This window comes from Leucopleurus acutus, assembly GCF_964270905.1.
Source record: "Leucopleurus acutus genome assembly, chromosome: 19".
Classification (NCBI taxonomy): domain Eukaryota; kingdom Metazoa; phylum Chordata; class Mammalia; order Artiodactyla; family Delphinidae; genus Leucopleurus; species Leucopleurus acutus.
In genome coordinates, this window is record NC_139161.1 from 10,795,018 (window position 1) to 10,812,371 (window position 17,354).

The 17,354-nt window shown below is 44.4% G+C and overlaps 1 protein-coding gene across 7 annotated transcripts in view; it reads left to right on the top strand.

Moving 5' to 3' along the window:
- RNF213 (ring finger protein 213) overlaps positions 1-17,354 on the top strand; it is a 110,275-nt gene that overhangs the window by 42,707 nt on the left and 50,214 nt on the right. For 5 of the 7 annotated variants that reach the window (XM_082861188.1, XM_082861191.1, XM_082861189.1 and 2 more), the window contains 10 exons: positions 906-1,076; positions 5,723-5,812; positions 6,954-7,076; positions 7,924-8,104; positions 10,058-10,273; positions 10,611-10,760; positions 13,251-13,840; positions 14,674-14,836; positions 15,976-16,193; positions 17,135-17,275. In XM_082861188.1, coding sequence (XP_082717314.1) covers positions 906-1,076; positions 5,723-5,812; positions 6,954-7,076; positions 7,924-8,104; positions 10,058-10,273; positions 10,611-10,760; positions 13,251-13,840; positions 14,674-14,836; positions 15,976-16,193; positions 17,135-17,275 — 2,043 coding nt within the window. The remainder of the gene's footprint in view (positions 1-905; positions 1,077-5,722; positions 5,813-6,953; positions 7,077-7,923; positions 8,105-10,057; positions 10,274-10,610; positions 10,761-13,250; positions 13,841-14,673; positions 14,837-15,975; positions 16,194-17,134; positions 17,276-17,354) is intronic. The other 2 variants (XM_082861190.1, XM_082861193.1) reach the window with 1 other exon arrangement.

Sequence of the window (17,354 nt, forward strand, 5' to 3'; positions counted from 1 at the left end):
AAGAACTGCCCCCACCAGGCTGCGTACAGCACCCTTTATGTGCCTTGAAAATAGCTTGTGCTTTCTCATCTTGGCACTTGCCCTGGTTACTGACCGTGCTGTCAGCTCCTTGGGCAGGTGCCTCGCCACCGCGTCTTTAGCCCTTGGGCCAGGCATCTCTGGAGGGAGGGAGTGACACCAACAGATTCAGTTTTGGGGGGTCCTGACACTTACACAATTTGAGGGGCTCAGTTGAAGCAAAAGGAAACACACACAGAACTGGGAGAGGCCTCTAAGTGGGGCTGATGGCTGGGCTGTATCTGCTTTGTGGTAAAGGTGCTTCTGGTGAGAAGGAGAGGGAGAGAGGGAGGGAGGCATCCTTGGAGCCCTTGACCCGGGGAAAAGGGGCTTTTCAGGGAGAGGGAATGAAGGGAGAACCTCAAGGAAAGAGCACCAGTGGTTGGGGACGTGGGTTTACCTCCTGGCCCGCAGACCAAACATGTCACTGAGGAGCAGGGTTTACACTAGCTCGGCTTCTCTGAACTGCTGGAAGCTCTGAGCCCTGGGTGCCTCCTTCGCACCCTGTCCAGAGGAAGCTTGTCAGCTCTTCCTCGGCTCAGAGCCCAGGAAGTCTGTGCATTGGCGAGGCAGAGTTGCCTCTGTTAACAGTTGCCTGGGGTCATTTGTTGGGGCATCCATGCCACTCCTTCTCCTGCCTCGTTCCCCCATGCTGCCCACCCAGAGTGAAGCCGAAATGTTCTGGGGAAATGAAAGTGCTATGAATGCGCAGGCTCTGGCCAGGCCGGTGAGTCTGAGCGCACAGGTGGTGTCGGGCGTGCAGGGGGGAAGGGAGTGGCATCTGGACGATCCTTTGGGTCCACAGCACAGGGACAATTAAACTCTCTGTCTCTCACTTGTGGTGACAGGATTCAGCAGGAGGACAGGGAAATGAAACTGGAAAGAAGAATTCAGTAAACACAGTCTTCCAGGGGACTCTCGCCGCTACAAGATCTTGGCTTCAGAGAATTTTTCAAAAGGGCGTATTCCAGACTGAGTATTCGTTTTCTGTCACCTTCACTTACTGCGAGGAGATTGAGGTAAGCCCTGCCGAGTGCAGGGAACCCAGTGGGTCTTGTTTGCAGAATAGGCAGCTGCTCCCCTAACAGGACCCAAGGGCACGGGCACCCTGGTGGGTGGGCCATGGTCCCCACACCGATGGTGAGGCTGCTGAATGGTGAGGACAGACCTTGTTGGGCTGGCGGGGAGGGGCATTCGAGTCTGATCCAGTGCTGAGGTTATGAGTCAGGTTTATGATGTTGAAAGTGGAAGAATAAGATGGAAGCAAGAGCTACTTGAAAGGGAAACTGGGCAGAGTGGCGTCTGAATGTGAGGAAACTGGAAATCAGTTCCAAAATGTTGGGAGGCAGGGAGGGCTTCCAGAAACCGAGGTGTGGACAGAATCTTGTGCCACTGAGGAGGAAGAGGGAGGGCCTAAAGACTGTTGACTCCAGGACAAAGTTCTAGAAAGTGATATAAGCAAACCAACCAAATGGCCCTCTGACGTCATCAAACCAGACTTCAATAGGCTGTTGCCTTCCAGGGATACTTTAATGGAGTCATTATAAAATCATATAGCTGAGACTGCATGAGCAGAGACAAATGACTCTCACTCCATCTCAGACTTCTTCAAACTTATTACCTATCTACACAGAGGGGAGAAGATCATTAATCCAAATACCCAGAGCCCAGAACTCTGACCACTCACCCTCACCGGAACAGAGTCTAAGGTCAAAACAAGGAAAACATACATACATCTTGAACTTGGTTTAGAAGTTTTGCTGTTGGCAGTGGAATGGGTGTAGCAAGTCTGGAGCTATGTTGTGTGTACTCTGAGGCTGAGCAGATGGACACAGGGTTGCTGCTGTTGGAAGCCCAGGTTCTTTCTTACTGGAGGAGGGACGTGTGGACCAGGGGAGAGAGGAGGAGGTCTGTGGTTTGGAAGGAGCTAGAGGTATAGTGTGAACTCATGATTTAAAAAGCAACAACAGGTAAAAGACCTGTACTAATAAAACTATGAGACACTGATGAAAGAAATCAAAAATGACACACACAGATGGAGAAATATACCATGTTTTTGGATTGGAAGAATCAATATTGTGAAAATGACTATACTACCCAAAGCAGTCTACAGATTCAATGCAATCCCTATCAAATTACCAATGGCATTTTTTACAGAACTAGAACAAAAAATCTTAAAATTTGTATGGAGACACAAAAGACCCTGAATAGCCAAATCAATCTTGAGGAAAAAAAAATGGAGCTGGAGGAATCAGACTCCCTGACTTCAAACCATACTACAAAGCTCCAGTAATCAAGACAATATGATACTGGCACAAAAACAGAAATATAGATCAATGGAACAGGATAGAAAGCCCAGAGATAAACCCATGCAACTATGGTCAACTAATCCATGGCACAGGATGCAAGGATATACAATGGAGAAAAGACAGTCTCTTCAATAAGTGGTGCTGGGAAAACTGGACAGCTACATGTAAAAGAATGAAATTAGAATACTCCCTAACACCATATACAAAAATAAACTCAACATGGATTCGAGACCTAAATGTAAGACTGGACACTATAAAACTCTTAGAGGCAAACATAGGAAGAACACTGTTTGACATAAATCACAGCAAGATCTTTTTTGACCCACCTCCTAGAGTAATGGAAATAAAAACAAAAATAAATAGGACCTAATGAAACTTAAAAGCTTTTGCACAGCAAAGGAAACTATAAACAAGACGAAAAGACAACCCTCAGAATGGGAGAAAATATTTGCAAACGAGTCAATGGACAAAGGATTAATCTCTAAGATACATAAACAGCTCATGCAGCTCAATATTAAAAAAACAAACAACCCAACCAAACAATGGGCAGAAGACCTAAATAGACATTTCTCCAAAGAAGACATATAGATGGCCAAGAAGCACATGAAAAGCTGCTCAACATCACTAATGATTAGAGAAATGCAAATCAAAACTACAATGAATGTCACCTCACACCAGTTAGAATGGGCATCATCAGAAAATCTACAAACAACAAGTGCTGGAGAGGGTGTGGAGAAAAGGGAACCCTCTTGCACTGTTGGTGGAAATGTAAGTTGATACAACCACTAAGGAGAACAGTATGGATCTTCCTTAAAAAACTAAAAATAGAATTACCATATGACCCAGCAATCCCACTACTGGGCATATACCCAGAGAAAACCATAATTCAAAAAGACACATGCATCCCAATGTTCATTGCAGCACTAGTTACAATAGCCAGGTCATGGAAGCAACCTAAATGCCCATCGACAGACAAATGGATAAAGAAGATGTGGTACATATATACGATGGAATATTACTCTGCCATAAAAAGGAACGAAATTGGGTCGTTTGTGAAGACATGGATGGACATAGAGGCTGTCATACAGAGTGAAGTAAGTCAGAAAGAGAAAAACAAATATCGTATATTAACACATATATGTGGAATCTAGAAAAATGGTACAGATGAACTGGTTTGCAAGGCAGAAATAGACACAGATGTAGAGAACAAACGTATGGACACCAAGGAGGGAAAGCGGGGGTGGGGTGGTGGTGGTGGTGGGATGAATTGGGAGATTGGTATTGAGATATATACACTAATATGTATAAAGTAGATAACGAATAAGAACCTGCTGTATAATAAATAAATAGCAACAACAGGGGCTTCCCTGGTAGCACAGTGGTTGGGAGTCCGCCTGCCAATGCAGGGGACACAGGTTCGAGCCCTGGTCCAGGAAGATCCCACATCCGCGAAGCAGCTGAGCCCCTGCACCACAACTACTGAGCCTGCACTCTAGAGCCCGCGAGCCACACTATTGAAGCCCACGTGTCTAGAGCCCGTGCTCCGCAACAAGAGAAGTCACCACAATGAGAAGCTGTGCACTGCAACAAAGTGTAGCTCCTGCTGGCCGCAACTAGAGAAAGCCCGTGCACGGCAACGAAGACCCATCGCAGCCAAAAATAAATAAATAAATATTGTAAAAATTAAAAAAATAAAAAGCAACCACAGTTCCTGACTCCATCCACTGAAAGGGCCTCGAGATTGTGACACCGAGGTCTGTGAGCACACCCAGAGCCCTAGTCATGGCTTCTAAATGTCATTTCCCGTGAAAAACAAACCAAAACAAAACCCCCCCAAACCTGTGCTTCTGGAAGGAACAGCAGATTCTAGAGGTGGGGCTGAAGAAGTGAAAGGCCAGCCTGAAACACCTTGTATTGCCAGAAAGTAGAAGTGCTTGAAGTCGAGTGGTGACCTGTCACAAGGAGGCAGGACTAGATCCAAGGTGATATCCTAGGTTAGATCCTGGATGGTAAAAGGATGTTCATGGGAAAAAAGTGGTGAAATCCAAATAAAGCCAGTGGTTTTGTTCGTGGTAATCTAGCAATGCTAATTACTTAGCTTTGACAACTGTACTATGGCTACGTAACGTGTTAGCACTCGGGGAAATTGGGCTGAGAGTATCTGGAACTCTCCATACTATCTCTGCAGTATTTCCGTACATCTAAAATTATTACATTTTTAAAAAAAGGAGACAGAAGCTAGCTTGCAGGGGTTCCCACTATCCAAATCTGAGGCAATTGGAGTATCACAATGAGTAATGACCAGAAGAGGATTATCATATTAGAGATTATCATATTAGGTGGAGTAAATCAGACAGAGAAAGACAAATACCATATGCTGTCACTTACATGTGGGATCTAAAATACAACACAAATGAACTTATTTACTAAACAGAGACAGACTCACAGACGTAGAGAACAGACTTGTGGTTACCAAAAGGGAAAGGGGGTCTGGGAGGGATAAATTAGGAGTTTGGGATTAACAGATACAAACTACTAATATATAAAATAGGTAAACAAGGCCCAACTGTATAGCACAGGGAACTATATTCAATATCCTGTGGTAAACCATAATGGAAAAGAAAAAAACTTTGTCATCATCATAACAGAAAGGAAAACAGAAAAGGCCAGAGAACTCTTCTAGAAAAGAGACATGGTAACTAAATGCAGTGTGTGTCCGTCAGTTGGATCCATGACCCAAACAGGAAGGACACCTGTGGACAATGAGAGAAATGTGGACATGGACCCTTCCTCGAGAAAGGTCACACCCACGTGAACTGGCCTCAGCGTGACACCTGTACTACCATGTGTAGCAGAAGGGACATGGTGTTGGGGATGCCTGCCCAGGACTTATGGGCCAAGGGACATGACGTCTGCAACTTCCTTCCGATGGTTCAGCAGAGAAAATGCCTATTTCTAGAGAGACTAAAGGGAGCACAAAAGAGAAAGAGATAAAGCAGTCACTTTAAACACTGGGGAGCCTAGCTGAAGGTATATGAGTGTCCTTGTGCTGTCATTGCAACTTTCTGTTAAGTTTGAAACTTTTTGAAATAAAACAATGGAGGGAAATCCTTTCAGGTTAAAAACCAGTTACACAGTGGAAGAGACTGTAGAGATGACCTGTCCCAGTCAGGACCCTTCGTTTTATAAGGCTAAGGTGGGTTGCCCTGACACACCAGTGACACAGCAGACCATTGACAAAGATGAGTCAGAACCCAGGTGTCTTTGAAGCGCTGTGCATAATCATCTTCCTTCATAGAATTCCACTGTGGCATCTAGGTGTCCTAGTGGCTGTCCCTTACATGTGGGTTTTGCAGGTCTGGAGGCGACTGGTGGAAATAAACTTCCCTGCAGAGCATGGCTGGAAGGAATCCTTGCTGGGGGACATGGAAGGGAGGCTCAAACAGGTACTGAAAGTCGGGGGATGTTCTTTTTGGAAGTCGGTAAAACCAGACCGTGAGAAGCAACCAAGACACGTGATGACTGCATTTGAAGGGACAGGGCATGGGGTTCATATGACTCTGTCATATGATTTCTGATTCAGCCTTAATAGTTTGACTGCAGATGGTATTCCAGAGAAGAATGAGGGCACAAGGTCTGGGCACCAGGGGAACCCTCAGCATGCATGGGGTTCTAATTGGCACTAACCCTATATGCTGTGGCTCTAAGTGGCCTGTTGGTGACAAGAGCCTTATTAAACCCAGTGACAAGTGGGGACAACACAAAATTGCTCCCCATTTTTAATTAAGGCCTGTGACCCTAGAAAATTCGGGTTTTAAAAAACGGGATATGAGGGTTTTCTACGTAACTGTTAAATGGATCTTTTTAGGAAAAGAGAAGCAAAGAAGAAACCTTTTTTAATTAATTAATTTAAAAAAATTTATATTTTTGTTATACATTTATTTTATTTATTTTTGGCTGCGTTGGGTCTTCATTGCTGCGCAGGCCTTCTCTAGTTGCGGCGAGCGGGGACTACTCTTCGTTGCAATGTGCGAGCTTCTTATTGCGGTGGCTTCTCTTGTTGCAGAGCACAGCCTCTAGGCGTGCAGGCTTCAGTAGTTGTGGCACGCAGGCTCGGTAGATGTGGCACGCAGGCTCACTAGATGTGGCTTGCAAGATCTAGAGCGCAGGCTCAGTAGTTGTGGTGCATGGGCTCAGTTGCTCCGCGGCATGTGGGAATCTTCCCGGACCAGAGCTTGAATCCATGTCCCCCGTACTGGCAGGCAGATTGACAGCCACTGCGCCACCAGGGAAGCCCTTTTTTTTTTTTTTTTTTTTAAATTTACCTGCTTTTGCAAGCTGCTGAGCCGGATGCTTTTTCTGCAAAGTGGGAATTTTAGCCTTCTTGGTCTTGTTTGAATTTTTGCCTTGTTGGTCTAATGGTTAGAGGCAGGGAGGACATGCTTAGCATGGGATGGGAAGAAGGTCAAAATAATGGGGAGCTGATATAGTAGTAGGAAAGTGAAAATTACTAGGGTGTTTTCATTCCATAGTGTCTGAGAGTGCAGCACCCCAAACCTATAACACCCTCATCTTCCCGTCTTGCAGGAGAAGCCTCTCTCCCAGATCTCTGCCTTCTGTAGCACTAACTGGGATGCTGCAGGTGCAGAAGACAGTGTGTCGAAACGCTTTGAGATGTGTGCCATTGAAGCCGTGAGCTCGATCTGCCAGGTGAACAACCTTTCCCACTCAGGAATTGCGTTTGGGTTCACACCTGCCTTCTGTCTTCATCAACTAAAGGCTATTAAGTGCCGCGGGTTCTGAGACCCTGCACCAATGCAAAGAATGGGCTCTGGGCATCCCTCTCCCCAGCCTGAAATCCAGTACCCTGTACCCACTCCTTGAAATGCCACTCAGCTTCCTGCTACTGCATGGTATCATAGCAGTTCACGGGTGACCCCCAGAAATCTCACAGGCTGCTCCTAAATGCCCCATTATTATCATTGCCACCGACCCAGCCTTTGTTTTATTGCTTGCTAATAACACTTGCTTAGCATGCAGTAGAAGACCCCAAAGGTTAGCAAAGCATTATGGAAGAAAAGTGTATGAAGTTGAAAAGATTTTATCAATTCACTTAGAAAGAGAATTAAAATTTATGTGTTGTTTGTAGGCAGCTTTACAAGAATTACAGTTAGGAATACAAAGGATACCAGTATTAATGGTTTACTTGTATTATGTTTGATGTTTTTCATAATGTGAAAGTCCCAGGAAAAATGTAGAAACTGGCATTGAGCCAGTGGAAAGAGGGGTGACTTGTGGGTTGTGTCTGTATCTGTCTGTCGGTACCTGTTTCCGCATCCCCAGTATTCATCACTTACGGAGACAGTGCACAGGAAAATGGAAGTGCCCTAAGAAAAGTTAAGCATTTTATTTATAATTGGTTTTTTTGAGGCTTTGTAAAACTAGTTATGAGGGATTTCTGAAATGCTGTTGGGTGGGTAATTTACTTCTGTTATTCAAAAACAAACCAACCAGAAAAACCTTCTAAATATCCCTCTCTTTATTCATTTTCTTGTAGTCTCAGACCAGTATCCTTGAGAAAATCTCTTATAACGACTTGAGGAAATGTGGCACCCTTGTGTCTGCTGTGATCACTAAGTCCTGGCCGAGAAGTAGAGGGGAATTTGTAGATGACTTAGGTGAGGTTTTGAATCACCTGCTCACTTGGCCAGAAGTCAATCATCTCCTCAAGTTGTATGGTATGTTCACAGAGGGTGCTGGGAACATGTGCTCTGTCCAGTGGTGCCTCCTGACCCAAGGGTAGGGCAGAGTATTTGACCTGTGAGTCAGTTCGAATGGGTTGATGTTTGCCAAAAGAAGCAGCCTGGATGGAAGGACCCAGGAAGGTTCATAGTATCTTGTATTGTAATTGAGAGCTAACACTGAAATCCACCATTCATAGAATAGCTGCTGAACACCAGCTACCATGCTGACGTCTTATACTTGAAGTGGTCCTGAGGCTCCTCAGACAAAGAAACTGAGGTGGAGAATGTAATAGGACTTACCCAAGGTCTTGCCAAGAATAAGTGTTAAGAACTGAAATCAAAACCCAAGTGTATCTGAGTCTAAAACCCTCTCTTTGTTGTTCTGAGATCCATATAAATGTCCGATCCAATACTGGTGACCTTAGCAAAAACTAAGTACTGCCTGATTTTTCCACCCGTACATTCCATGACCCAAGCGTTTGTGACCAAAGAGGGAGAGATGTGTATTTCCCTAAAAACATTATATTCAGGTTTACGTGTGAGTCGTTAGATTCAGATCTAGTGGAAAAGCACCACAGTTAGATTATTTTGCGTCTCAGTTTCATCAAATTACTGGGACAGCCTTAGAACAAAAAGCTAAGTTTCTTCAATGGCAGGGTTGTTGTAGCGATAAAATAAGAAGATTGATGTGGAATTCCTATGTAATGATTAAAAACTACTCATTTGAAAATATTACATTTGTGTCTTTTAAATTAATAGACCTTATATTTTAGAGCAGTTTAAGTTGATAGAAAAATTGAGCAGAAAGTACAGAGATTTCCCATATTTAGCCCCTCCACACACACAGTTTCCTCTATTATTAATGTCTTGCTTCAGTGTGGTACAATTGTTATAACTGATGAGCCAGTACTGATATGTTATTAATAACTAAAGCCCAATGTTTACATTGGGTTTACTCTGGTACTTTCTGCGGGTTTTGACAAATGTTTAATGATGTGCATCCACTATTACCGTATCATACCGAATAGTTTCACTGCCCTAAAACCTTGTGTTCCACCTGTTCATCCCTCCCCTCTCCCCTCTTCTACAGTTGTGCCTTTTGCAGAAAGTGATATGGTTGGAATCACACACTCTGTAACCTTTTCAGATTGGCTTCTTCGTTTAGCAACATGCATTGAAGGTTCCTTTTCATACCTCACTTCTTTTTACCACTGAATAATGTTCCATTATGTGAATGGACCACAGTTTGTCCATTCACCTACTGAAGAACATCTTGGATACTTCCAAGATTTTGCAATTGTGAATAAAGCTGTTTTATTTGCTTTTAATGGCATGACCCAACTGTATGACCCTAGTATGACTGGGAGAGAAACCTTCTGGTGGTTAAGTATGTTTGAAAATTTTGCCCTCTAAATTGATCCTAAAATTCACATTCAACATTTTGCAAGATAGCCAAGATGTGTAGAGTATAGCCATTACACTGATGTTTATCTTGTTTCCATGTGCTGTGATGATGCCTCCTTAAGACCACGTAGATAACCCTCACGGGGTGTCAGTGCATCCCTAGTGCAGTTTATTTTTCTCTAAGCGTTCTCAAGATGGGAGATTTTAAAGGCGGTGATGTCTAGTTTAAGAAAGATATTCAGTATACTGAAGAGGGCACAGGTTTAAAATAACTGAGAAATGTGGTTCTCCTGGCTGACTTTGGTCATTTGAGGAATCGTCTTCATGAAGAAGGAAGTCCTTTGGGAGATGAATTTGGGTGAGATGTAAACCTCCTGGGCAAAGCAGAATCGAGGGATGTGAGAAGCACATCTGGAAACACGGAATGACTCTGCTTTATTGTGTGGAAGTTGGGTCAGAGCAATGAGGAAGTTACTGGGAATTCAATAACGTGGGAAGGAAGTGGGATGCCCACCGTTTTAACTCTGTTCTTAACTTGATCAGGAACCAATGAGAAAATATTAGAAAATATTACCGATGAAGGGAAGAAGTTGATGGCCACTGCTGACTCTGTGTTCAGAAAAGTTACTAATGACCTCGTCAGTGGAGCGATTTTAGTTGGACAACTGGAGCTGATCATAAAACACACCAATCAGTTCCTTGACATCTGGCAGTTAAGTAAGTTGAGATGTGGACTTCAGGCTCATGAGGGGTTAGACGGTAAGAAGCGTCTGTGTTTGCCTGTGTGTCTTGTAGAGGGGCAATCTTTGTCGTCTTTATGATTAGTGGCTCTTCTCGCCAGGAAGTTGACAGGCGATGGCTTCTAATCCTTAGGAAAATAATGGGAAAGTGATAAAATACTGACTGTGTCAGAGCACTGGCTGTTTTTATTCCATGCTGCTGACACGGGGACATCTTGGAGTGGCCCTGCACGCAGCCCCCTGCGTCACCCTCCACATAGCTCAGCACGTGGGGCATGTTCATGTGGGTGGAAGAAATGTCTTGCCACAAGCGAATGTTTGTGTGTTCTACTGGTTTCCTTTTCTTTTTTTTTCAGGGAGTACAAGTCTTCCAGCCCATGAGAAAAGACACGCTATGAAGGAAGTGCTGAGTCTCAGAAAGAATCAACTAGTCGCTCTAAAGAATGAGAAAACATATGTTGACTCTCTCCTGAAGTTGTATGGGAGGGTAAAAGACCTGATTAAAGGTGATATTCTTAAGCATTAAAATAAACAAAATTGAGGGGTCCCCAGGGGAGAATGGTCAAAAGAGAATATGATAAAAATGTATCACAGTAGCAGCCTTTTATCTTGGACGGGAGGCTTTTTTAAATGTGTTAATTTTTAACAAAGTTAAAATTTTTTTGGCGATTACTGCCATATCTCTAAATAGCATGCTTAAATATCTCCTTGATTTTTCAGGTTTAAGCATTATCCATGTTAAATGTTAAATCTCCTTGTTTTTCCAATTTCTGCCTTACACACATAACCTTTCCAACCTCCCTTTCCTCCAATTTTATCATAATTTTAATTAGATCAGTCCTCAGGGTTTAAATAGTCACGACTGTGTAAATGCACTGTTCATACCTGAGCCATGAAACATACCATGATTCTCTTCCATTTCTTGTGCAAACTGTTTTCTCTAGATTTAAAATTCTTGTCTTGTCCTATGCTTTGTTTTCAATGTATTTGTTTTTAAATTCAATCCCAGACTCTTTACCAACCATTTGAATTTCCTCACAAGGCAGTCAGTTTGACTTTTCAGAAGGACTCTCCCCAGACTGGAGGGATGCAGTCCTAGGGATGTCCTGCTTCTGTCCTCGGCTGGATCTGTGTCCTGGGTCCCATGGCTCCCTGCTTTCACTCCTGTGTTTTAGTGAAACACACCCTCTGGTCCCTCCTGAGAAGGGGGCACAGGAGTCGTTGCCTGTCTGAAAATGTCTGCCCGTACATGAGATCTGTTGTTTGGTGCAGAGGTACAGACTGGAAACGTTTTCCTTCAGGATTTGGGATTTGTGGCTCCATGGTCTCTGCAGGGTCGCTGTTGAGAGTCAGATGTGATTCTTATCCTTCGTGGATGACATATTTTCTCTCTCAGGAAGCTCTTGATATCTTTTTGTCCCCCTTATTCTGAAATTTCCTAATGATGTGCCTTGGAATGGGTCTGTTTCCCATCTGTTGTACTGGGCATAATTAAGTGGGTCTTTCTAATCTGGAAATCCAAGTCCTTGAGTTCTGGGGAAACTTCTTGTGTTAGTTAAGTGGTTACTTTTTCTCTTGCTGGAATTCACAGTTGGATGTGTGATCTCCTGGAATGGTCATCTGACTTCCATACATTTTCTCTCCTATTTTCCATCTCTTTGTGTTTTGTTCTGCTTTCTGAGCAGTTTCCTTAATTTGACCTTCTAACGTTTCCAGTAAATTTTTAAATTTCTCTTCTTATGTATTTAATTTATAAGAACTCTTTTTTTCCTCTGAGTGATCCTTTTTCTCTGCTATCCTGTTGTTGTTCATGGTTGCAGTATCATATCTTTCTGAGATTATTGATATTTTTGATTTAGAGGTTTTCTTTTTCTTTATCTTGAATAGTTTCCTATTTCCTCCGAGTTGCTTTTATCTCTTGGTATGTTTTAATATCTATTTTTCATGTTAAAGACTTTCCCCATCTGTCTAGAAATGCTTGTTTATCTGTTTATATTAAGAGAGGTGCCTAACATGCTAATGGAGGATTCTGAGGGTGGCGTGGCTAGGCTTTGAAATAGCCTGTATCTTTAGCTCCTCTCTCTTGGGCTGCTTAGATTGCCAGTCTCTTGCTTGGAAGGTATAGGCCCCGCTGCCAGGTTTCTGGGAGTCAAGAGAGAAATGAGGTCTGGAGGGTTCTCAGCATCCAATATGCACATCTAGTCTTACTGCCTTCCTTCTTCCTGTATCCTCTGTTCTCCTTTCTTCTTAAATTTAATGGTACGTACCGTCTGTTAGCTTCCTGACAAAGCATACGTGCCTGGAAATGCCTTTATTCTGCCATATACCTGAGACCCCCAATCCAGAGAGCCCTCCGTGTTATCCTGTCTAAAATATAAACCGCCCATTGCTTGCCAGGGTGGAGGAGGTGCCATCAACCTGCCGTATGGAACGGGTGGGGATGAAAATGAGGCTATTTGATGACTTCTTAAGCAGACTTTCAGCCCAGTCCTCCTTATTTTATCACCACCTCCCAAATTTCAGTTACCTGTGCAGCCAGTGTCTGTGCATTGGGGGAAGTCTGTGACACCAGACACGTGGCAGACTCAGGTTTCCCCACCATGGGCTAGGACCCCACGTTCTGAGGCTTAAGACGTCATTTACCCCCTAGCACATCTGCTTTTCAAGTTCCAAAATTTTGCTGCTGTGATCTCCTTTTCTGTCCTTCCCAGCCCTGTTGCTTTATGGCTTTTGAACAACAATCTCTTTTCTATCATTGGAACAGAATATGGGGAGGGAGTGGAAGCATGTGCAGATGTCAGACTGTCATCTTCTCCCAGAAGTTGACGAGCTAGGTGAGGGTGGAGACTTAGGGATTCTTATTGAGAACAATGCCAGCAAGTGTGTTCACTTGCATTTCCTTAAGAGCAGCGAGGGGAGTAAAAACTGGGAAAGTAAAATGAAATGATATCATGAATAGAGGTTTCACTTTTGACATTCTCTTATGGTTTCAAAAGTGGATTTTGGGGAGATTGCTGAAAGACATTCGGAAGACCTCAGCGGGAAAAGATTAAACCAAGTCGTAATGGTGAACTTGTCAGCCACCTCCCTCGACTCAACGTGGACAACGCATTACAACCTGAGCCCTGCAGTCCAAGAAATGGCCAGAAATGCAGACTTGCTGAAGGACAGCCACGTCTTCCAGGTCTTCTGGACAGAAGCCGCCCAGGAGCTGAGTGAGCCAGAGGAGGAGCTGGAAAGGAAACTATTCCACCCTGAAGAGATGTATCAATGTTTATATGGCCCTTGTTTCAAAAGGTTTACGAAACTGTATCAGGATCTGAAGTCAGGGGAAGTCACCTTTGGGGAAATCGATGACATCTTCAAAAACTTTGTGAATAAATACAGCGACCTAACTAAAGACCTCCAGACCATGTGTGCTCTGTACCCCAGTGACCAAAAAGATTGGATCAAGGAGCGAGTCCGGCAGATCGAGGAATACCATCACCTGCATCAGGCTGTCGACTCAGCCAAGGTCATCTTGAAGGTCAAAGAGAATTTGGCCCTGACCGGCGACTTTGGTGTTCTCCACATCTTACTAAGCTTTGTAAGTTATTTACTGGGGACTACTGGGGGTGGGGGTGGCGGGGATGCCGCTCTCGAGCTCTTAAAAACTGGGCAAGATGATTCCGCAGCTTCCTTCAACGTTATTTGTATTTTATTCGATGCCTGCATATGCCAAGGGCTTCGTTCTTACCTTTGTTTACCAACAGTGCGACTGTTTTGGCTAGTGAGGGTTTCCTTGGATCGGCAGGAGGATCGTGAATTTAGGAAAAGGCAATGATCCTCTTTTAGTCATCAGGTATTTGTAAAGAGTCACCTGAGCTCTTTAGGTTCTAAAAGCCATTTGTTTTGTCAGCTTTGCACATCTAGTGCTTACCTGGGAGCGGCACGTGGTACATTATCTGTTACAGTTAAGAAGTGAGTCTTCTGCTTTCTGATTTTTTTAGGTGAGCATTTATAAGGTGTATGGTGACCTATATTATTGTATAGACAGGTATGATGGGGACTGGCACATGTAAGCTTGAAGCCCAGCAGCGTGTTTTTGAGTAGGTCACTGTCCTGGTCCTTCTGTTCTTTACCTAGAAAATAGAAAAAATTACAAGGTGCACCTGGCAGGGTTCTTGTGTAGGTTTGCTTAGCAGAATGCCAGGTGCGGAGGAACTGTAGTTACTATGGATCGAGGTGGGACAGAAGAGTGGCTACAGTGTCCAATCTGGGATAAGAGCTTTATGCACCTGCCAATCCTGGAAGTTTGGTGGGAAGGACTGTTGGGACGGTCAACATTGTTGTTTTGGGGGGTCCAGGAGCCAGTTCCAGTGCACATACAACCTTCTCTTGCAGACTCTCTTTGACAACTTGCTTTGATGACTTTTTTAGACTGTCTTGGACAACTTTCGCCACGAAAAACTGGACCGGATCAACCAGCAGCTTATCCATGCCAAAAAGCTGCTGCAGGACGTCAATGAGACCCGGTGTCAGTGTCTGAAGGAGCTGTCCCGGAGGAAGGAGTTCATCAGCTGGGTCCGGGAGGCTCTCGGAGGTACAGTCCATCACTGTGGTGGCCGGAAGTCTGGAGCATGTTTAGATGGTTCATAGGGTGGTCTTCCTAAACGTGTGGGCAGCCCCTCCCCTTGATCATGTTCTGAGTAAAGGACCATGAGATGCCATCTGCATTTTTTAAATTAAAACATTTTAATTGAAATGTATTTGCCAGGTAGCATTGTGTAAAGTTAGGGTGTATGGCACATTGATTTGATACATTTATATCTTGTAATATGATTGCCATTGTAACAATAATTAGCCCCACTATCACGTCCTATAATTCTCCTTTCATCTTAGTGATTGTAATAATTAAGTCTAGTCTCTTAGCAAGTTTTCGTCTGTATTCTTTGGTAAATGTGCAGGGTGTGCCTCGTTGATTGTAGGTAGCATTTATTTCAGGACAGTATAGCTCATTTTCGGGTGTAAAAACTATTTCCTTGGCTACTTTTTTTCCCTCTCACTCTGGATGCTTGCTGTGAACAGCAAGGGATCATTTTCTTTAAAATTGTGTCCCTTTAGCTTTTTCCTCCGGTTGATTTTTACTAGAAGCCAAGGCGAACTTGTCTTGGCTTAATCACCTCTACCTGTCGTTGTGCAAGGGCTTGGCAGTCTTTTTAACTGTGGCTTTGGTGACTTTGGCAGAATTAATTCATGGAGGGGAGATGGAGCCAGGGAAGAGGGAAGGTGGACAGCCCTGGTGTGCAGGGACAGGGGAGGGGCCGCCTGCTCAGCTCATCACAGACTCGCTGCTTTCAGCTATGGGCTCCTCGGGCCACAGTGATGCACAGATTTTGATTAGTGAGCAGCCATTTTTTATAGATAACTGTCAACATGTTACTGTTTTTTTCGTAACGAAATGGCAATATTGTGTGATTATATGAAGTAAGGTACACAAAAGCCCCATGCAATGCCTGGACATTGATGCTGTTCAGTAAGGTCAGGTATTGGTCAGCAGTGTCAACATAAATGGCAAGAAAGAAAAAAATGCCCCAGGTTCTTATCGAAAGCAAAAAGTGGATAAAACCCCTAAAAATCCACTGAATATCCATTTATAGCTTCAGTGAGGACCATTGTCGCGGATTTGAGGCTCATATCATCACGGGGTAGCCCTGCACTCACCTGCCTCTCCCTCCCCAGGCATCACTGAGCTGAAGGTGTTCGTGGACTTGGCCTCCATCTCTGCGGGGGAGAATGACATTGACGTGGATCGGGTGGCTTGCTTCCACGATGCTGTGCAGGGCTTTGCACCCCTGCTGTATGAGCTGGACACGAGTGCGGGTTTCGATGAATTCATGCAGCACCTGAAAGAGCTGTGGAAGGCTCTGGATAATGACCACCACCTGCCCCAAAAACTGGTGAGTCTTATTTCTGGCTCCAAAATAGATAAGTGTAATAAAGCATCGCTTAGAAACACTAGGGGCAGGACTGCAAACTATTGCACTCTCACATGGCAGGTTTTTAATGCAGTCATTTAAAAGGATGTTTAAAAACAGTTTCTTCCTATATGGAAATGCTTTCTCTGTCTTATTATGTTAGAAAATTGGATACAAAACTGCATGTAAATTAGATTTCTACTATGCGAAAAGAATGGGAAAAATAGACTGAAATATGTTAAAATGTTACCAGTGGTTTTCTCTTAATGGTGGTAATTGTTACTTAATTCTCTATACTTTTTGGTATTTTCCATACTTTCCGCAATTGGTACAGATTCAGTTTTAATCAGAAAAAATAAACATTTCACTGTAAGTTAAACCATCTGCACAGGGCCCACGCAGGCCCATAGTATTGGGTTGGCCAAAAAGTTCATTCAGGTTTTTCTGTAAGATGTTCGGAAAAACCCGAACGAACTGTTTGGCCAACCCAGTACATAGCTTGTGTAACAGGGTGGCTGGAGCCCCACAAGGGATGGGGGAGGAAAAGAGGAATGGAAGGAGCAGCAGAGCTCACAGCCTTGTTATAGCCAGCATTATCCCCAGCTGGGGGCCCGGCAGAACGCTGCCTTCTCACAGAGAGCTGGGTTCATGCCTGTCCCTCCCCATCCATGTATCCAGGGCACCGGGTGAGAACACAGGGGAGCAGCCCATTGCAGCAACACCTCCTGACAAGTGTCCCAAGAGGGAGAGCCAAAGCCCGTGGCAGTGGTGGGCAGCGGGTGAGGGAGGCCCCCCCTGTGGGTGATGACACGCTGAGCCAGAGAAGGGGAGGAGGAGTTTGCCCCTGGAAGGCAGAGGTGGAGAGAGTGGCAGGAAGAAGATCACCTGTAAGCTGTGGCCCATTTTCTCTCCTGTCCCAACAGTGTGACTCTGCCCGGAACCTGGAGTGGCTGAAGACAGTGAAGGAGAGTCACGGGTCTGTGGAGCTCTCATCCCTGTCCCTGGCGACAGCAATCAACAGCAGAGGCATCTATGTGATCAAGGCTCCCGCGGATGGCCAAAAGGTGAGCATCACATCCCAGGCACAGCTGCAGGTGGCTCTTACAGGTTGCTGTCCTCAGGGGCGGGGGTGGGGGGGTCTCT